The sequence below is a fragment of the Strix aluco genome, chromosome 18, assembly GCF_031877795.1.
Source record: "Strix aluco isolate bStrAlu1 chromosome 18, bStrAlu1.hap1, whole genome shotgun sequence".
Classification (NCBI taxonomy): Eukaryota; Metazoa; Chordata; class Aves; order Strigiformes; family Strigidae; genus Strix; species Strix aluco.
In genome coordinates, this window is record NC_133948.1 from 15,027,290 (window position 1) to 15,047,544 (window position 20,255).

A 20,255-nucleotide genomic window follows, 5' to 3' on the forward strand; every position below is an offset into this window, starting at 1 on the left:
CGGGAGTGGCGGGGAAGGGCCCGATCCTGTGTCCCCGGGGTGGGGGGGGCGGCGCCAACCGGGGGGTTCCCCCCCCCCCCCCCCTGCCCCGTGCCAACTCCTCCCCGCGCTGGGGGGGGGGGGATCGTTCTGTACGTGTGTGTGTCGCTGCGTGTGTCCGTCCGTCCCCCCCCCGTGTCCGTGTCCCGCGTGTCGGCCCGTCCCCGCCCGCCCCCGCCCGCCGCTCCCGTCCCGGCCCTTTCTGGGCCGCCTCCAACTTCCCGGCCGGGGCGCGGCGGCGGCAGCGCGGGGCTGCAGGGGGGGGGGCTCGGCTCTGCGCCCCCGCTCCGCTCCCGGGGCCTCCGCTCCGGCTCCTCCGCGCCCGGCGGCGGATGGCGGCGGGGGCTGCGCGGGGCCGGGCGGCGGCGGCGGGGCCCCCCCGGCGCTGGGAGCCGCGGCCCGGCCCGCAGCGGGGAGCGGGCGGGCGGCGCGGCCCGGCCCGGCGGTAGCGGAGCGCGGAGCCGGCGGTGAGTGCTGGGGGGGGGGTGGGGGGTGTCCCTGTCCCTGTGCCCCCCCCTCCCCGCGTGTCCCCACCCGTGGCTTTCCCCTCCCCCACCGCGTGTCACCCCCACATCTGCCTCGCAGGTGCCGACCCTCCTCCCCCCACCCCCCCCGGCAGACAGACGGACCGACAGACCGCCCCGGGCAGGGCCCCCCCCGCACAGCAGACACCCCCCGGCAGAGAGGACCCCCCCCCGGAAAAGACACTTCCCGCCCCCACCAAGGGAAGGGGGAGCCCCCCGGGCATAGATACCCCCCAGCAGGGACACCCCCCAGGACAGAGCAGCCCCCCCGCGCCCCGGCAGACACCACCCCAAGCAGAGGAGCCCCCCCAGTCCCGTCCTGCCCCTCCCCAAGCAGAGCCCCCCCCCCCCCCCAGGGTGGAGTGACAGCCCACCCCAGCAGCAGGGACCCCCCCCAGAGGAATGGACCCCCCCTGGGTGTGGGGCTGGGGGGGGGGGGCAGCAGTGAGAGTTCACCAGCTCTTGTACCCCCCCCCCCCCCTCCCCCAGGTCAGGGAGGGCAGGGGGGGGCTCCCCCAGTGCAGCCCCCACACACACACACTGGGGCCTAGTTGGGGGGCAGCCACTCGGGGTGGGTAGAGAGGGGGGGGGGGCTCCCCGTGGCACCTGCTCCCACGGTGGTGACACCCGGGATGGTGACACCCACCATGACTGGGCAGCTTTGGGGAGGGGGGGTGGGGGGGGGTCCTCTCTGCTGCGATCCCACAGCAGGGGCCTGGTGAGAGGGTGGGGGGGGCATCGGTGACAAGTGACTCACTATCCTGGGGGGTGCAGAGGGGACACGGGGAGTGGGGACATGGGAAGGGGGGGGCGCGGGTGCTGGCAGGGGACAGGCAGGTTCTGGAGGTGGTGGTGACCCTCCTGCCTATGGGGAAGGCGGGGGGGGGGGGGCAAAACTGAGTCACAGAGGGGTCACCAGGACTGGGGGGTGGCCAAACTCTGCTGCCAGCCCCATGCTGAGGGGGACACAGGCTGGGGGGGGGCAGCTGGGGGGGTGTTGTCTGCCTGTAACGGCGCCTGTTGCCCCCCCACCCCACCCCGGCAGGTAACTCACCATGGCCGACCCGAGCCACATCCAGTCGGCCGCCTCCAAGAGCATCCGACCCTTCCGCTCCAGCGAGGAGTACCTGGAGGCCATGAAGGAGGACCTGGCCGAGTGGTTCAACACCCTCTACGACCTGGAGATCCAGGTGGACACCTTCCTGGAGAGCCTGGAGACGGGCTGTCACCTCTGCCGCCACGCCAACAACGTCAACCGCGCCGCCCTGGACTTCCAGCAGCGGCACCCCGAGGCGGCCGCCCGCATGCGCGTCCCTCAGAACGACGTGGTCTTCCAGGCCAAGAACGTGGTGCCCGGGTCCTTCATCGCTCGGGATAACGTCTCCAACTTCATCCGGTGGTGCCGGCAGGACCTCGGCATCCAGGACGTCCTCATGTTCGAGACCAATGACTTGGTGCTGAAAAAGAACGAGAAGAACTTTGTGCTCTGCTTGTTGGAGGTGGCCAGGAGGGGCTCCAAGTTGGGCATGCTGGCCCCCATGCTGATCCAGATGGAGGAGGAGATCGAGGAGGAGATGAGGGACCAAACGGCCTACGGGGCGCTGGGCACACGTCAGGAGAGCCGCGACCCCCAGGCGCCCGCCTACGCCCACGGGGCCCGGCCCATCGCCCTCTGCGACCTGAGGAACCTGGACGAGCTGGTGAGACGCGCTGCCCCGGGAGCCCTGCGCTTGGGTGAGGGGCCCCCCCAGCGAGCTGCTCTGGGGCCCCCAGGAGGTCCTCTCTGTCTGCCCAATGGGGTGCTCTATGGTCCCCAGGAAGTCCTCTCTGTCCACCCAATAGGGTGCTCTATGGCCCCTGGGAGGTCCCACCTATCTCCATGGCCCCTGGGAGGTCCTGTCTGTCTCTATGGCCCATGGGAAATCCTGTCTGCCCACTCAATGGGGTGCGTTATGGCCCCCAGGAGATCCTCTCTGTCTGCCCAACAGTTTGCTCTATGGTCTATGGGAGGTCCCACCTGTCTCTGTGGCCCTTGGGAGGTCCTGTCTGTCCACCCACAGCGTGCTCTATGGCCCATTGGAGGTCCTCTCTGTCTCTATGGCCCATGGGAGATCTTGTCTGTCCACCCAACGGGGTGTTCTATGGCCCCAGGAGGTCCCATCTGTCTCTCTGGCCCCTGGGACGTCCTGTCTGTCCACCCAGCAGGTGCTTTATGGCCTGTGGGAGGTCCTCTCTGCCCACCCGGCCAGGCTCGCTGGGGGCTGTGGGAGGTCCTCGGCCGCCCAGCCAGGGCCTTGTGCCCTATGGAGCCTCCTGACACCAGGACAAGTTATTTTGGTGGCCGTGGCCATAATCACAGGGGGGACACGGGTGTCACCTCCGCCCCTTCCACTTCCTCCGCATGGGCGTGGGGGGATGGACACAGTGGTCTCCACCCCAGGAACCTGCTCCTGCCCGGATCCAGCCCTCCTCCTCCCAGCACCCTGGGGACAGACAGACAGACAGACGTGGGGACATCCCGGCTGCTCACAGCCACGATTTGGGGTGTCGAGAAGCAGGGGCTCCCCTCCACAAGCTGGGGTGCAGGGACTGCCCCCCCCCAAGGGCTGGGAGGCTCAGGAGGGATTAAAGCCGGGCTGGGTGCAGGATCCGGCCCGCACGCGAGGCAGCGGATTAATACGGGGACGGGGGGGACACACGGGGGGGATAGGGGGAGTCTGCCCTCCCCTGACTCCCTAAGCTCAAAGCCGTTTTTTAATTGAAACCCCGATACCTCATTCAGTCCCGCAGCCGCCATACTCAGGCGGGGGGGGAGCATCCTGCACCCTCCCCGGCACCCAGTGCCGCTGCAAAGGGGGCCCCCCCCGCGCTGTGTTGCTCCCCTAAACCCCCCCAGCCCCCCTGGCCGGGCGCTGCCAACCCCGGCTGCATTTTTCCGGGCTGCGTAATTCCTTGCCATCGGCTTTTATGGGCAGCGCTGGAGGCGGGGAGGAGCCTGACGGTGCCGGATCCGGCCCGGCTGGTCCCCACATCCTCCCCCCCCCGGGATGGCAGCAGGGTCAGGACCCCCCCTCACTTCAGCACACCCCCTCCACCCCCCGCCCCGTGCCTCAGTTTCCCTGATTGGGGCTGACCTCACCACCCAGCCACTGCCCCGGATGGGAACCAGAGCGGCCGGATCCTGCCCTGGCTGGACCCCTGCGATGGGCAGAAGGCAGAACTGCAAAAAAAACAGAAAAAGGAATTATAAAAAAATCCCTAAAATTTAAGGGCGAGGGAGGCGGCGCTGCATGTCCCCCTCCCCTGGCCGGGGCAGGATGCGGCCGCGTCCCCACGTCCCCCCGTGGCTCCCTGCCTAATCCCTGACGTCAGGCCTGGCCAGGCTGCGGGCAGGCAGCTGGCGGGCAGGCAGCCGGGCGGGCAGCACTGTCCGGCAGCCCCACCGCGACGGGGGTCCCCTGGCCGCCCCCCCCCAATCCTCCCTTTGGCTTTTTATCGGTGCCAGATGTTAAAGGGGGGGGGGGGCGGGGGGGAATGGGGCTTTAACCCTTTTCTGTTGGTGGATGTGGGGTGCAGGGGGACACTGGAGGTCCCTGCCCCATAGTGGGGTGCTTGGGGGGGGCAAATCCCTCGTGGTTCAGGGATTAGTGGAGCTGGGGTGGGTGAGGGGGGGTGTTTCCTCCTTCCCAGTTTTGGGGTGGCTCTGAGCTCCCCACACCTGGGCGTCCCAGAGTAGGTGGGGCTGGCAGGAGATGAAGAGAGTTGTGCCCGTTCTCAGCCTGCTCGTGGGGGGTCGGCCGTGGGAAGCCCCCCGGGCCCCTCTCCCACAGCGTGTGGGTGCTGTGGGTGCTCCCCACTGCCTGGGGCTGCGGTGGGAGCTGCCGGTTTGGGCTCCCGCACGGACCCACCCAGCTGCTTCCCAGCAGGTACAGGCAGCGCTGCCCACGGGCCTGCCCCCCCCAAGCAAGCACAGGCAGGAGGGGAGCTGCCAGACTCGGGGGGGTGGGGGGGCACAACATCCCCACCACAGGGGTGCAGCCGAGAGGCCGGGAACAAGCCAGATCCCCTCTATACAGCCCCTCTGTGTGCACCTATCTATAGGGGCTGGCCCTATAGCCGGGGGTCCGTGCCCCACCGACCGCTTGCCTCTCTGCCGGCAGGTGCGGGAGATCCTGGGCTGCTGCTCCTGCCCCTCCCAGTTCCCCATGGTCAAGGTCTCCGAGGGGAAGTACAAAGTGGGTGACTCCAGCACGCTCATCTTCGTCCGAGTAAGAGCCACCGCCGTGTCTCTCACCCCATCGGGACCCCCCACCCCCCTCCTTCCCCAGCTCCTCGGCACAGTGGGGACCTGTCCCGAGGGACTGTGCGGTGGGGTGGGCCCTGAGCTGAATTTACTCCCCACAAGCTGCCCCACGTTGGGGACCTGGTGGGGGTCATTTATGGCCAGCACGTGTAGCTCCCCGCCCCCCCCCCCCAGGAGTGGGGTGGCATTTTGGCCACGTCCTGGGGGACAGGCAGGGCGGGCAGGGTGACGGGCACTGGGCTGTCCGCAGGTGCTGAGGAGCCACGTGATGGTGCGTGTCGGTGGCGGCTGGGACACACTGGAACATTACCTGGACAAGCACGACCCGTGTCGCTGCTCCTCCCTCTGTGAGTGCCTCCAGGGACACTGGGGCCCAGGGACCCCTCGCCCTTCACCCCCCACCCCCTGGCCCGTGTCACCCCACCTCACCATGTTTCGCTGCTCCCAGCTCCCTGTGGGGCTCCTTTCCCTGGGGCTGGGCTGCTCGGGGCGCTGATCCGGCTGAAAGGGGAAAAGAGGCGTGAGGAAAGGTGGGGTTTCAGCCAAATTAATTCCTGGGGTGATTAACCCACAGCCTGGGAAACCCTGGATGCAAAAGTGTTACAGCGGGTGGGGTGGGTGGCGAGGGATGCCCCTTCCCTGACCTCCTGGCATCTGTTTCCAGCTCACCGCCTGCCCCAGCCCCGCGCCCCAGGCTTCTCCCCGCAGAAACCAGCTTCCGGCAGCTTCTCCCCTGCGCCCTGCGCCCCCAGCCCCAGCACCCCCCGCCGCCCCCGCGCAGCCGGCCCCGCATCGGGCGGGGGGGACAGCAGCCACACCAGGACGGAGCGGGGCAGCCACCAGCTGAAGGGTGTCGGGGACACGGGCATCCCAAAGCCACCGTCCGGTGCCAAGCAGGAGGGTTTGCCCCCACGGGGGGGCCCGGCCTCCCTGCCCGGCTCTGCCAGCCCTTCGAGGAGCCCCGCTGAGCCGCGGGCAGCCAGCACACACAGGTAGGACACCCACGGGTGCTGCTTGGGAGGGGTGGGGGGACGAGCACCTGCCGTCACCCTGTGCCAGGGGAAGGAAGCCCAGTCCAGCCCAGCCGGGGAACCCCCACCACCCCCATGGCAGTGCCCAGCCCCACAGCAGGCCCCAGCCCCACAGCAAGGCCTCCATCCCATGACAGGGCCCGGACCTACAGCAAGGCCTCAGCCCCACAGCAGGCCTCAGCCCCACAGCAAGACCTCAGTCCCACGACAGAGCCTGGCCCCACAGCAAGGCCCCAGCCCCACAACAGGCCCCAGCCCCACAGCAAGGCCTCAGCCCCACAGCAAGGCCTCAGTCCCATGACAGGGCCCGGCCCTACAGTAAGGCCTCAGCCCCACGGCAGGCCCAGCCCCACAGCAGGCCTCAGCCCCACAGCAAGGCCCAGGCCCCACTGCAAGGCCTCAGCCTCAGGGCAAGCCCCAGCCCCACGGCAAGGCCTCAGCCCCACAGCAGGGCCCAGCTCCCGGCAGGCCCCATCCCCACAGCGGGGCGGAGGCCTCCTCCCCTGTGAGGGAGCCGGCCCATCCCCCTGCCCCACGCCACCCGTGCTCGGGCCGTGGGGTCTCCACAAACCCCCCCCCCGCCCTTCTCCGCCTCTTCCCGCCGCTGCCAGCGCGCAGGCGCAGAGCATGTGGGGGCGGGGGCTGTCGTAGACACGCCCCCCGATGATTGGCAGGGCGGGCGGGCTGACCCTGGCGGCGCGGGGGGGGCGGAGGGGGTGCAATGGGGGGGCAATGGGCGGACAATGGGGGGCAATGGGGGGCAGTGGGGGACAATGGGGGGACAATGGAGGGCAATGGGGTGACAATGGGGGGGTGCAGTGGGGCAGTGCATGGGGGGGCAGTGCAGGAGAATGGGGGGCAATGGGGAATGGGGGGTTCACTGGAGTGTACAAATGGAGAGGGGCGATGGGGGGGGCGATGGGGGGGGCAGTGAGGTGTGTGCTGCCCCCCTGCCCCCCCCCGACCCCTCTCCCCGTGCCCCCGCAGGCCCCGCGACCCCGCTCCCGCCCGCTCCCGCCGCTGCTCGGGTGACAGCGACTCCTCGGCCTCCTCTGCGCAGAGCTGCCCCCCGGGCCCGCGGGACGGGGGCACCCCCCGCCGCCGAGACCCCAGCCGGGGGGTGCCCCCACAGCCTCCCCGCGACACCGGGCCCTCCCCGGGCGGACGAACGGCCCCGGAGGAGCGCGGCCGCTCGCGGGTGCCCAACGGGCCTGGCCGTGCCCCGCCGCGTGCCCGCAGCCATGGCCGCCCCGGCCCCCAGCCCCTGCTGCTCATCAGCCGCCGGCAGGACGGGCAGCACTCGTGGGCGCGGGCAGAGACCCCCTCCCGGCCCAGCAGCCCTGCCCGCAGCCGGACCCCCTCCCGCCCGGCCACCCGCAGCCCCGCGCCCACCCCGCGCCGCTCCTCCCTGGAGGAGGGTGTCGGGGGGCGGCGGGCGGGGGGCCCCGCGGAGGCCCCCCATGGCGGTGGGGCCGGCGAGGCCTTGCAGCGGGAGCTGGAGGAGCTGGCGCGGCGGCTGCGGGCCCCGCTGCGGCTGGAGCCCGGCCAGGAGCAGCAGCTCTTCCGCCGGCTGGAGGAGGAGTTCCTGGCCAACACGCGGATGATGGAGGAGCTGGAGGATGGGGAGGACACCCCCGTGGCCCCCCCACCGCCCCCCAGCACCGCTACCGACTCGGCCTACTGCTCCTCCAGCTCCTCCTCGTCCTCCCTCAACGTCTTCGCCAAGCACGGGCTCCCCGCTGAGGACGGCCGGCGGAGCGGGAACGGGGTCGGCCCCCCGCCGCCGGCAGCCCCCGACATGGCGGATGCGGGGCGCCGGCCGGCCCTCTCCAGCTCCTCCGACGAGAGCAGCTGCTTCCCGGCCTCCTGGGACACCCGGGAGCTGCGAGGGGGCCCCGAGTCCGACACTGACTGGGTGCCGGGGGAGGACGAGCTGACGGAGACGGAGGAGACCCCCGCCATGGCCGACGGTCCCCCAGGAGTGCTGGGGGTCATCGAGCCGCTGCCTTCCCTCCCCACGCTGCCCCCGCGCCCCTGGGCCAAGCCCCGGCTGGACACGCAACCCCACAAGAAGCCCTCCAGGATCCCCACCCCGCGGGGCTACGGGGCAGCCACCCCGCCCCGGCCCCCCGCCGGCAGCCCCAAGCCCGGCGAGCGCAAGCCCTGGGGGGCTCTGCAGAGCGTCCTCTCCTCCTTCCTGGAGCCCGCCTGGGTCCCGCGGGAGCGCGAGGGGCTGGACGAGGACGCCTGGCCGTGAGACACCCAGCTTGGTGGCCACAGGTGGCAGGCAGGATGGGGAGAAGCCCCCAGCACCCCCCGGCCACCCCCGGGGACATCATGGAGCTGCTGCTGGGGATGGCACCTGCACGGAGAGGCCCTGGCCGGGCGATGGCCGCGGACCCGGGGTGGCCGGGGAGCTGAGACCCCGTCACTCAGTGACTGTTGGCAGTTGGGGTTGGGCCCTGCGAGGCACAAAGTGCCCTGGACGCGCCCCGGTGCCGTGGGGAGCAGCTCCACAGGGGGTGGCCGTGGTGTGGCCGGGGTGGTGGTGGCTGGAGCAGAGCGCCGGGTCCTGGGTGCCTGGGAAAGGGCTGGAGAGCAACTGGCTCTTCTCATCTTGGTCTCTTCTTTTTGCCTCTCCTCATTCTTCTCTCCTTGTTTTCCTCAGCTTGTCTTCTCCTCTTCTTGGCCTTCTTGTCCTTCTCCTCTTGTCATCATCTTCTCTTCTTGGCCACTTTCTCCTTGTCTTCTCATCTTCTCCTCTTCTTGACTGCCTTCTCCTCTATTTCTCTTCTTTTTCTCCTCTTCCTCTTCCTCTTCTCTCCACATCTGAGATGAGTCAGGGACGTGCAGCTTGTGGTCACAACCTGTATTTCAGGGCAGGTGGGAGGGCACTTTTTCCTCTCCAGCACCCGTCAGCCCCCGGCCGGCCGCAGCACTGTCCATTGATGTCCCTAACATGGGACAGGGCTCTGCATGGAGCCCCCCTGCCCAGGCCACCGTGGCCCCCACCCCTCTGGCCCCGCATGTCCCCCCAAGCCAGTAAAGACCAACGGAGCTGAACCCGCTGTGTCCAGTCATCTGTCCTGGGGGTGTAAGACCCTCCCCAGAGGTTTGGGACCTGCCGAGGGGGAGTCAGTGGCAAGGAGGAGGGATGTGAGACCCCCCCCAAGCCCAAGGGAGGAGGTCTCAGCGGGGGGCAGTGTCCCGGCAGTGGAGGGGAGAGCTGGGGTGAGGGTGAGCCCCAGTGTTCTGAACCCCATTGAAGCCATGGGGAGCCCTTGGCTATGTCTGGGACCCCTCCAGGTCCCCAAAGCCCTTGGGGCTACCTGGAGCCAAGAGCCTTCACCTGAGAGCTGTTGGCCTGGGGTGCCACAGCCACTCTCTGCTGCTGCCCAAGGTGGCCGAGGGCCGGGCAAGTTGGGGGTCACCCTGGGGTCTAGACTTGCTGGTGGTGGCCATCCCATTGTGACTTCGGGGTTCCCAAAGTGGGGTGTCCACTGTGGTCCCCAGAAGCCTGCCCTGTGCCTCCCCTGGGAGCAGGGCTGGTGTCCAGCCCCCCCAGAGTGGTGCTGGTGCCCCATGGGGTGTCCTGGAGCAGTGCCAGTACCCAGCGAGGTGCTTGGTGGGATGTCCCAGAGCAGGGCTCAGTGCTGGTGCTCATCCTCGCTCAGCACCAGGGCCAGGACTGTCACCCCACAGGGACCAGCTGCAGCCCCTGGGAACCCTGCACTTGTCCCTGACCCCAGGAGGGGCTGGGGGGCTGGCACCAGGCACCACACACTGGTATGGGGCTGCTGAGACCTTGGGGGAGCCGCCAGAGGCTCAGGCAGGAGCAGAGCACAGGGCCAAGAGCTGCTGCTCAACCTCCCTCAGGACCATCCTGTCCCTGCGAGGCTCCCAGCCCCGTTTCCCCTGGCCGCAGGCCCAGTGCCGGGCAATTTGCTGCTTCAGGCCTCACTGAGCCAAAGGCCATGGCCACCAGCCCCTGACAGGGCTTATCTGCTCCCTGTGAGGGCAGGGCACTGCCCCGAGGAAGCTCACAGCATCCTGCCTCCCTCGGGCTCCCCTGGGGTACCCCCCCCCCCCCCAACAGCAGCTCCAGGGGCAGATGTCACCTTTATTCAACGTTCGCTTAAAACAAGTGAACATACAATATATTTATATTTCATATATTAGATATTTCCTGCACCGAACGCTTCTAGTTAGGGGTGACCCATGGCTTTATTTCTGGGGGAAGGGGGGAAAGGAGTAGTGTCACCATAGGGGAAGGTGGCATGTCCTCTCCAGCACCCATGGGTGACAGCGGGGAGCAGAGGGAGCCGTGGGGCTGGGGAGGGGGTCGGCTGCCCCAGCCTGGGGGGCAGAGGGGGGCGAGGGCAGCAGGAGTTGATGCTCAGAACCCTTCCAGCACCACTGCAGGGGCTGGATGGGGCAGGAAAAGCCCTTTTTTTTTTTTTTTTAAAACTGCCTCAACTTTGAGATCCTTGAGCCCTTCTGGGACCTTTAGAGACCCTCTCCAAAGGGCTGGGGGCTCACCCACGGGTCTCCTGAACCCGGGGACAGAACAGGAGAGAGGCAGGAGCCAGGGAAGGAAGAAGCCAAAGCTGTGTCCCACTTGCTCTCGGGTGCCCCAGGAGTCCCCAGGGCTCCCGGGGGAGCTGCAGCAAGAGCCACCCAAGCCCACGACACTTTAGGCCCCAATCAGCACTAAAGAGGCTCAGAGTGATCCCGGGGGGGGCAATTCCCAGAGCTGAGGAGTGCTGAACCCTTCACCAGACACCACCACAGGCAGACATGAGACCCAGCACCAGGGGGGAGGTGGATATTTGCAGGGTGGGGGGCACGCAGGGGAGGAGGAGAGCAGCCCCCTACGTGTGGTGGCTCGATAAAAAAAAAAAAAAGCAGTCACAGGGAGCCAGAGGGTGAAAGAGGGCTCTTGACGGGGCAACATCAGCAAGGAGGACACTGCATCACTCACACACAGATTTCTACAGGGATGCAGGAACTGGCCGGGACGCCCCTGCCCTCCTCCGCTCACCCCAGCCCCGCTGGAGAGGGGAGCACCGGCTCCGTTTTCAGGGCCCCGGGGCTGGAGGGAGATGCCCAGGGGCTGGTTCCTTGGCAGGATGGAAAGGAGACATGCACACGGGTCCTGCCCTGCTTCCTCGGGCGGGAAAGGGCGGAGAGGAGGACAAAGGGGCTGTGGCAGCACCTTAGTTCTTCAGGATGGTTTCGTAGGCTTGGTAGACGTACTGGGACACCTCTGGCGCTCGGCATTTCAGGGACAACTGCGGGGAGAGAGAAGGAGAGGGGGTCATGGCACCTTGCCCCACACCAGTGGGCCACCAGCCCCAAAGCACAGAGCCCTGCATGCTGCAGCATCCCCCCCCACGGGGCAGCCTCAGCTCCTTATTTTCAGCTGGGTAAGATATTAAAAGGCACTGAGCCCCCAAACACCCTCCCCCAGGCTGCTGGTGCTCCCCCCACCCGGTTGAGGAGCAGAGACATCCACATGCAGCGCAGGCAGGGAGGGCAGGAGGGCAGGCAGATGCACACACACTTCATCTCTTGGGGTTTGATTCACTCCCTGTAGCTTGAGGGTGAACAGTTCCCCCCAAAGCATCTTCCTCTCCTAGGCAGTACGAGCCCCCTTCGGTTATTTGCTCAACGATTTAATATTAAACGACTCTGAACTCAATTAGTTCCTCAGCCCGCAGGCGAGTGGGGAGAGCTCAGCACAGGGGTGCTGAGCAGGGAATCCTCCAGGATAAGGATTTGCAGCTATTCTCACCCCACGTGAACCCAGGAGGGTGGTGGGAACACCCTGACCTTCCGAAGGGTTCACCTCCAACAAAGCTCCACTCTCGGCGCTGGCCTTGTGCCAGCCTTGCTGGGAGGGAGAGGCAAGAGGCACCAAAAGACAGGCAGGGCTGGCAGGGCAGCTGGCAGGCAGGTAAGAACATCAGGGGGAGAAATAACCAGGCAGCAGCCAGAGACAGCCCAAAGCTGGGGTAAAAACCAGTCTGCTAACCTCCAAATCCTGCAACAGCGGGCAGGCCGGCGAGGGCAGGCAGGCAGCAGGTATGGAGATACAGAGAGGTGAGTCAGGGTGACACAGCTCATCCCAACCCAAAGAAAACAGGCTGCGAGGAAGGTGGGGAAGGGCACGGGCCGGGGAAAGCAGGACATCGGGACGGCTCATGCCTGACACGAGGACAGACCTGTGCTCCGAGGCTGTTTGCACCTGCAGCTGGGCTGCCTGGCACACAGGCAGAGAGCCAGGGATGCCCCAAGAAGGGGATGGGGTTGGGGTTTTTATTTTAACGGAGATGTGTGGGTGGGCTGGGACCTCTCTGCTCCCTTTAGCTGCCACCACGGTGCCTCCCCGGTGTTAGGAGGGCAGCCCAGCAGAGACGGAGTGCTGCTGCAGAGTCCAACTGGCCAGCACAGGCTGTGTCTCACCCTCCTCGTGCGAGAGGGACACTGGGACTGGCACAGGGGAGGGAGCTGGCACCAACAGCAGCCGGGGGTGGGGGGGTCCCACCACCACCACAGATGTGCCACAGGACCATCCAGCCCAACCCAAGCTCCGAGGGGAGAGCAGGGAAGGCAGGGCGGGCAGCAGGGTGGGCAGCAGCCTTGGCTTGGAGCCACCACGGGGCCATCTCGGAGGCAGGGGAAGGGGCGTACCGTGAAGCTGGGATTGCTGGGCTGGATCCTGAGCTCTGCCAGCACCCAGATGCCGTTGGTGAGCTTCAGGGACTGGTAGAGCATATCTTGGCCCTCCACATTCCTCTTGGCGATGGTGAAGATGTTGCTGCCTTGGAGCTTGCTGCTAACGGCATCTGTGTGGGAGGAGAGCGCTGCTGCGGGGCCTGCTCGGGGCAGGGCACTGGGCTGACCACCAGCTCCTGCCCCATCTCCTCCTCCTCCTCTCCCTCTCCCCCTCTTTACAATGCAGCACATCCAAAACCCGCCGTCCCCACACAGTGAGGAGAAGAGCTCTATTCAACCCGTCTCCCAGGTCCTCCCCAGGGAGCCCAGAGCTCAATTCACAAGCAGAGCCGCCCCGCTTGGCTCCACAAAGGTCAGCTCACTGCTGCCAGCGGGACTGAAAGGACTTGGCTGTCCCCACCCGGGCTTTGCATGTCCTGCTTGGCACCAGATCTCCTGGAGAAGGGGCTGGGGGAGCCTGGAGGCGCCAAGGAGCCTGGCCCTGGCTCCTGCCCACAGCTGCCTGTGAGCACGGGACCGCTGTCCTGCCCGCGGGTTGGCTGCTGCGAGGCTGGGCAGCCTCAGGGGTCATGATCCAGTTCAGCTTCTCTGCACCGAGACTGATCCCAGGGTGGGCACAGCAACTATCCTGGCATCAGGGACATCCCTGCCGGGCAGAGAGTCTCTGAGGCTGCCAAGTTTCCACAACTAGCCAACAGCAAGTCCTGGAGATACAGGCTGGGCACAGGGGGAAGGAGCTCTCATGTCCCCACAGCCTGGGCTGGGCTAACTGGGATGAGCTGGTGACCAGCAGCCAGGGCGAGCTAAGCCAAGTCCTTCTGAAGGGTTTAGACTCACCTGCGTTGAGAGAACAGTCTTTGATCTGGAACTGGGCCTCGTTCTCATTGGCAATGTCCTTCCAAGTGGCCAGGAACATCTGCCGCTCTGCAGAGAGGAACGAAACCACCGCAGTGATGAAGTGACGAGATCAGCTGCCCCCCAAAGGAGGTACAACACAGGGGCCACACTGCCACGTCACGGGTGGCTGAAGGGATCTCACCCTGCGGCACTGCCACCCCCCCCAGCAGCTTCCCAAGACCAGTCTCACTCAGCCACAGGAAAGCTCCCCGCTTTGGGGGGGGGTCAGCAAGCTACGCTGGCTTGGGGAAGAGGCTGCTCAGTGCCAGAGAAGGCAAAATAAGCAGCAAGTGAAGCTCTCCCTGGTAGGGAGGAGTTAGAAGGTGGCTCAGGCCACCTCAGGCAGCCACAGCTTGGTCATGCTGGCATGGCAGTGTCCCCACCTGCAACTGCCAGGGGCACCTGGCTCCTCAGGGTCCCTGCTCTGTCCCCAGGGCTGGCAACACTGCCGGGAGGATTTCAGGGGCCGGGATGGCACCTACAGACTGGTGGCAGAAGTGCACCTTGCAGGAGGCACAGCCACCCACACCCCAACTCACCCATCTTCCCATCCTCCACGAAGAGGATGTGCAGCGGGTACAGGGTGCTGAAGTAGAAGACGTCAATGTTGTTTTTCACCGCAACCTGGATGAAAGGACATGGGGACATCAACACCTCCTCCAACCTCAGCAGCCGAGTGGTTCCCAAAGTGAGCATCCCCCCCATCCCAGCAATCCCTCTTGAGCCAGGTGTCACCCAGCGAGCATCAGAGGCAAGAGACTGGCAGCTGCCCGATGGCTCCTGGCCTCTCCAGCTCCTTTCTCCACACGCCAGAGCGCTCTCGGATGTCCCCAGGGCAGAGGGGAAACGGGGGAAGCTGCCGCGGCTGCACCCCCTCAGCCTTCTCTTCCAGCTCCCTCCTGGGAACCACAGCCCTGTCTCCAGCATCTCCCCCGGCGTGGGACACTGCGAGCAGATGCTCAGCCACGGCTCGGCTCTGCTGCTGTCAACAAGGATCTTCCTCTAGAGAGGAAGCAGTCTGCCCGGAGCTGGATGTCAGACTGGAGTCAGACTGAGCTCCGACAGCAGAGATGATGAGCTGAGCCTTTCTTCTCGCCCGGTTCCTGCCATCACACCTCCCTCCAGCTCCCTCCTGAGGGAGCACACTCGCCCTGGGGCAGCCCCTGCCCCATCCCCAGCTCCCCAGGAGGGGAGACCCCCGGGCGTTCCCCACCTGGAGGTTGTTCAGAGGGTCCATCTTCATGACAGAGCCGACAGTGTTCAGCGGAAGGGAGATCTCCACGGACTGGTTGGGGGCAAGAGGCGCATGGACCTGGAGGGGAGCTGCTGGGGCCAGGCCGAAGCTGGGGGGACACCCGAGGAGGGCAGGGGGTCAAGGCAGGGGGCAGCAGATGATGGCAGAAGGCACTGCCCATCTGCTCCGGGCCAACCTTGGGACTCCCTCCCTTCCTCCACCCGGACCCCGGGAACACCCCAGCTCATCTTGCTGTCCCTGCACACTCCAAGACCCCACCCCTGGGCAGTAACAGGTAGCCCCAGAGGTTCCCCCCCTTCCTCCTAAACAGACTCACACCCATTTTTAGTGTTCCTGCATCATTCCCTTGTTGTGTCCTTTTGAAGGAAAAGGAAGTGTCAGTTCACCAGGACAAACAACAGGACAGCTGTCAGACCGCCAAGGAACAGCCTCTTCAGTCAACTTCTTAGAGGCTTTGGTTTGATGATCATCACCACCACAGCCATCAGAGAGAGAAGGGTCATCATGTGAGGCTGTTCCCAACCCTTGCAGCCATGTCACAGCCCCTTCCTCCCACCCTTTGCACGCAACCGCTCCCGCACTGAGCTCGGAGGTGTCAGGCAGCACCTTCACTGGTCGCTGCTGACGCAGCCCAGGAGGGATCTCACCTGTTGCGGTTGAACTGGATGGCGAAGTCGGACATGACCTGCAGGGCTTTGTTCGTTAGCACGAGGTCCATGGAGATGGAGCCCACCTGTCGGCTGAAGGTGCCGGAGATCTCCAGCCCCTTGGCTTTCATGGCAGGGAGCCACACCTGGGATAAGGAGACAAGAAATCCTTAGGGTTTTACCCAAAGTGAACCCTTTGGTACTCTCCAGCCTGGCAGAGCCACGCAAGGGTGTTTGTAAACCTGTAGCATTTCACAGTCGGCAGAGGCACAGTCGCCCTCATCCCAGCCAGGGCTGCCGGATGCTGCTGCCGCCAAGTCCTCCAAACCTCACCCTGCACCCCAGGAAACAGCGCAGCCCCAAAACCAGAGACGGGACCTGGCAGATCCCTGCTCTGCCCTCTGCTCAGAGCTCCATGCCACCCGGGGGAACATGCATTTGACCCCTGCCCCACACCCCATGCCCAGGCAAGCGCTGTAACGTCCTCTCCACCTGCAAACCACCACCTTTGCTTGGCTTGCTACCACGCCAGGAAAAGGGGGGTTCATCTTCCACCTCCCCCCAGGAGGCTCTGCAGTGTGGAGCAGGCACAGGGGGGGTCTCTGCCCCCCCTTAATGCCACAGCCCTGAGCTTCACCAGCAGCTCGGCTGTCCCACTCACCGTTTTGGGTGCCACATAGGATCCTGACAGGGTCCCCACCCCACCGGTGAGGTCGAAGAGGTCTCCCAGGCCGCTGCCGAGGGGTGCCCCCAGGGTCGCGGGCACCGCAGTGCTGGGCGCTGGTGCGAAGGTGCCGCCGCCACCCATCTGCAGGGGACAAGGGAGCGGGTTACGGGGGGCACCGCAGGGCGAGGGAGAGGAGGAAGAGGAAGATGCAGAGGGTGAGAGAGGGGTTCAGGCACGAGGGCACACTCACGGCAGGGCTGCCTCCCACATCGCTTCGCAGCTGCAAGAGAAGAAAGGGGCATCAGCAGGGGCAGGGGCCAGCGCGCCGAGGGCACAGGGGTCCCACAAAACACCCCATCAAGGGCACTCTCTAAAAGCATCAGAGTGGGCTAGTGAGGGCCCAGAGTCGGTAGGGAGGGTCCAGCAGCTCCAGACCCCACGTGCCAGGAGCTGTTTGGGGGCCTGGCTGTCCCCAAAGGGAAGCGAGGTGTCACTGGGGCACTGAATGGGAGGGCTCGGGCTGCACGGGGGGAGCAGGGGCAGCCAGGGGTGGGCACGGGTGCTGGGGCTACGCATGGTCGAGAGGGCTAAGAAAAGGGCTGATCCATACCCCTTCCGACTCGTCCCCCATCTCCAAGCAGAAGCGGGCAAGACGGAGAGAAGAGCCAGCCACATGCAGAGACAAGCCAGGAGAGAAGAGACGAAAAACAGAGAGAGAAAAGAAGGGAAGGAGGAAAGAAAGGTTAGTCCTGCTGCACTGCCAACACGTCTGTGGCTGCCCTGGAGCCACGGGACAGAGCACGACCTGGGTCTCATCCCCGCACTCAGCACCAGCCCACTACCAAACCTGCGAGCCCACAGAGAGCCAGGGAGCTCACGGACCAGGAGAGGCAGCAGGCGAAGAGCCAGCAACGCTGCCTCCCCTTGGGGGTATCTGCTGGGTTTTATGAGCAGTGGAGAAAACTCCAAGCTCCTTTCCTCTGGGGAGCTGGGACCATCACCGGGGCAGGCAGTCCCAGCTAGGCAGAGGTTTTCATCCCTCCTCATCCTGCGGGCAAACTGCTTCTTGGTTTGCACTCCTGGGAGGACAACGTGTCACCTCCACATCTCCCGGTGCAGGAGACACCCGTTAAAGCACCCCGTGGGCTGGGAGCGGGCATGTCTCTGCAACAGCTTGGGGCACATCCCTGTTTCATGCAGGTGTGGGGTTCAGAGGGGGCCCCAGGAAGAGCTGTCACCCCTGCAGCACAGTACAGACAGTGGGAGCATCTACACAGACCTCAGGTACTGAGAGAAAAGGCGCTCAGGAGCACTAACCCCCTGCCCCGCTGCAGCCATCTGATGACAAGATAAATTAGGGTGCAGTGCCCCTCTGTCTTCACCAGCTGTAGAAGGAAAGGACTAGCCCAAACGTCTCTGGACAGGCAAATCCGTCCCGTCCCCAGGAGCTCCAGACAGGAGCCAGCATCAAACCCAGCACGATGCCACCAGGGTGTCGGGGAAGGAGTGCGCAGGGCTGTGACGTACCAGGCTGTCCAAGCCACCTCCGAGGAGGTCCACGGCGCCCATCTGCACGGAGGAGGTGGCGAGGGGAGGCCCGCTCACCGGCGGGCCCAGGTCCAGGTTCAGCAGGTCACCCAGCAGGTCACCCTGAGTGGGGATGACAGCCGGCTGCTCCGCCGCCTGCACACCCGAGGGGGCTGTGTCGGGGCTCTCGGCGCTCTCACTCCTAGAGGGAATGGCAAGGGAAAGACATGAGAGGCTGAGGAGCTCCGGCTGAGCCAACAGGTCCTGCTGGAGACACCAGTTCACCCAGCTGGGCTTTGCAGTGAGCGTTCAAGAGACACTCCATCCCGGCACGGCTCCCAACGCTTCAACACATTGAGATCACCTTCCACTTAGGTCTGAGATCACTCCTCAGCCTTGCAAGGACAGTATTGAATCCGTACAGCCCTGCTCCTACAGGCAAATCTCCCCTGGGGGAGGGGGAGCCTCAGCTCAGCTCCGAGCACAGCGGACACAGCCAGCTCTGCACGGTGCTGTGTGCAGCCACGGCAGCCCCTCGGTTCAGCATCCGACCTGCCCATCGCAGGGATCCAGTCGTGGAAGTCACTGCGTGGAGCAGGGAGTCACCCCGGAGATACTCACGAGCCCGTTCGCGGGGGCAAGCTCTTGTGCACGACCCCTCTGCTCCCCTCCACGAAGGCGCTGGGAGGTTTGTGATAGACGGAGGCCAGCGTCCCGATGTAGCAGATCAGCTCGTCCAGGAGCGTCGGCTCGATCAGGTCCGTCTCCTCGGAGATGAGGGGTTTCTCCGCCAGCACCACCTCCTTGGCGGCCACGGGGTCGGTGGAGAGCAGGCGCCAGTAGATGTAGCCACGGTCCCGCAGGTCGGGGTTGTCGGAGTCCTTCGGGAAGCACGGGGGGTTAGTGCCGAAACCGTCGGGCAGGGGAAGCTGCGGCTACTACAGAGCGACTCAGAGCATCTTGGCCCCATCTAAGTCTTGCTGTAGTATTAAGAGGGATTACGGGGATAAAAGTTAAAGCTCTTTATGTCACACCTCTGCTGTACAGAGGCTACACTGCTTTGCTACACCAGCCTTAGCAGGGAAACAGCACATGTCCCCTGTGCTACAGGAGACTGTATCCTCACTCCCCAGGACTTTAGCTATCAGCTTTTCCAGAATTAAGCTCCAATTATCTGCCTCCTGCCACGGGCGCTGCATTACCAAGCCATTCCCGCTGCCTTGAGGGGGATGGCGAAGCTCTTCCCTCGCGCAGGAGCCGTTACCCACCTGCGTGGCCAAGCTCAGCACCTGCTGCACCAGCTCCTGCGTCTCGGTGGGCTTCTTCAGAAATAGCTTCACGATGGCCGTCAGCAGCTGCAGCTGGACCTGCGGGCAGAGGAGCAGGGTTCGGGACAGACAGATCACACCATTTTTGTGCAGCCAGGCCTGCAGCCCCTTTTCAAGCTGATTACAACACCCTCAGCCCAAAGCCACAGGCTGACACAGAGGTTACTGGGCAAGATCTTGGGACCAGGTTACATGGTCCCACAAGGATGAAGGCCAGAGCATCCTCTGACTTTTATGAGGATAAGCAGCAGTGATTCACCTCCAACAGTCCCTTTAGACCTGAGACAGGGCAGATGGGATCACGAGCTTTGTTATTTGCATTTATAGACCTTCCCCGTTCACCACGACTTAGTTTCACAGTGTTTTGCACAGCAGGGTTCTAAGAAGTTTCCACAGATGGAAACCCCCGACAATTCCACAGGAAAACCACTGGCCTCAGCTGCCCTGGCAGAAGGGGGAGGCACAGTTCCCTCTGCTCGTTTCAGATGTCCGACTCCATTTTCCAGCTCCAAAAGGCTGATCCTGTCCTGCCACAGAGGAATGACCAGGGGACCACCTGGTTCCTCCCAACTATTAAGGAGGGAAAGGGACTTGGGACACCACCAAGGTGGCATTTCATGGGCCACGTTCTACACCCAAAGCTGCTGTGGGACACCACTGCCCCAGGCACCTGCAAGAAAAACACCTTCACGATCCTGCTAGAGCAAATTGCTTTGTTACACTCTGATTAGCACAAGCTTTGTCACAGTGTCACCCCTCAACCAGCTGGTCCTACTGGCTGCCAGACACCCCCATCGCATGGGGGGCTGCCCCTGTCCCACCGCACCTGGGTGCTCTCATCATGGAAGCCCTCCAGGAAGCTCTCCAGCAGCTCGTCAGCGTTGTCGATCCGCTCGGCGTACTCTCCCACGATCCAGATCATGGCAGCCCGGGCCTCGGGCTCGTCCAGGGAGTCGAGGTTCTCGCAAAGGGTGGCGATCACGCTCTCGTACCTTCCCGAGGACACGGGTTCATTGAAAGCAAGAAACCCAAGTCCTAGCTCTGGTCTAACTCCAAACCACATCCCACCACCCTCAGCAGAACCAGGACATTGCTGAGGGCATCAGCAAGAGCCCCTGCCACCTGCCTGGGCCTGTCCCCTCTCCTAGGGCTGTGGCACAGCGTGACACTGCCCACACTGATCCCTCCTCAGTCCCAGAGCACACTCCCCTGTCCACCAGCCCTGCTGCTGAATTAACTTTTCAGCCCCACTCATCTGGTCTCCCTCCTGTCTGCAGCAGCCCTGAGTCGCTGGCTATT

At 65.1% G+C, this 20,255-nt stretch overlaps 2 protein-coding genes, 1 long non-coding RNA gene and 1 other non-coding gene across 9 annotated transcripts in view; 1 reads left to right on the top strand and 3 right to left on the bottom strand.

Moving 5' to 3' along the window:
* Positions 1–398: 398 nt before the first annotated feature.
* Positions 399–8,960, top strand: GAS2L1 (growth arrest specific 2 like 1). 2 transcript variants are annotated; one of them, XM_074844382.1, is made up of 6 exons: positions 399–506; positions 1,609–2,263; positions 4,724–4,831; positions 5,117–5,213; positions 5,531–5,858; positions 6,885–8,960. In XM_074844382.1, exons 2-6 carry the CDS (start codon positions 1,619–1,621, stop codon positions 8,152–8,154), a joined length of 2,448 nt encoding a protein of 815 aa, XP_074700483.1. In that variant the 5' UTR covers positions 399–506; positions 1,609–1,618; the 3' UTR covers positions 8,155–8,960. The 2 variants fall into 2 exon arrangements, with proteins under 2 accessions (XP_074700483.1, XP_074700485.1); XM_074844384.1 differs by lacking the exon at positions 4,724–4,831.
* Positions 1,890–5,524, bottom strand: LOC141931804 (uncharacterized). Its single transcript, XR_012625669.1, has 3 exons — positions 5,296–5,524; positions 3,698–3,783; positions 1,890–2,020 (listed from the first exon to the last, which is right to left on the bottom strand). It is a non-coding gene; the product is annotated as an uncharacterized LOC141931804 (long non-coding RNA).
* A 1,037-nt stretch (positions 8,961–9,997) lies between the features above and the next one.
* The window catches only part of AP1B1 (adaptor related protein complex 1 subunit beta 1), a 28,416-nt gene continuing 18,158 nt past the window's right edge, over positions 9,998–20,255 (bottom strand). For 3 of the 5 annotated variants that reach the window (XM_074843689.1, XM_074843687.1, XM_074843688.1), the window contains exons 12-24: positions 19,783–19,948; positions 18,897–18,995; positions 18,250–18,509; positions 17,629–17,830; positions 16,712–16,732; positions 16,352–16,381; positions 16,096–16,242; positions 15,435–15,580; positions 14,746–14,875; positions 14,072–14,156; positions 13,473–13,559; positions 12,591–12,745; positions 9,998–11,188 (exon numbers count right to left, since the gene is read on the bottom strand). In XM_074843689.1, coding sequence (XP_074699790.1) covers positions 11,114–11,188; positions 12,591–12,745; positions 13,473–13,559; positions 14,072–14,156; positions 14,746–14,875; positions 15,435–15,580; positions 16,096–16,242; positions 16,352–16,381; positions 16,712–16,732; positions 17,629–17,830; positions 18,250–18,509; positions 18,897–18,995; positions 19,783–19,948 — 1,603 coding nt within the window. In that variant the 3' untranslated portion in view covers positions 9,998–11,113. The remainder of the gene's footprint in view (positions 11,189–12,590; positions 12,746–13,472; positions 13,560–14,071; positions 14,157–14,745; positions 14,876–15,434; positions 15,581–16,095; positions 16,243–16,351; positions 16,382–16,711; positions 16,733–17,628; positions 17,831–18,249; positions 18,510–18,896; positions 18,996–19,782; positions 19,949–20,255) is intronic. The other 2 variants (XM_074843690.1, XM_074843691.1) reach the window with 2 other exon arrangements.
* Positions 15,206–15,310, bottom strand: LOC141931936 (small nucleolar RNA SNORD125). Its single transcript, XR_012625713.1, has one exon. It is a non-coding gene; the product is annotated as a small nucleolar RNA SNORD125 (small nucleolar RNA).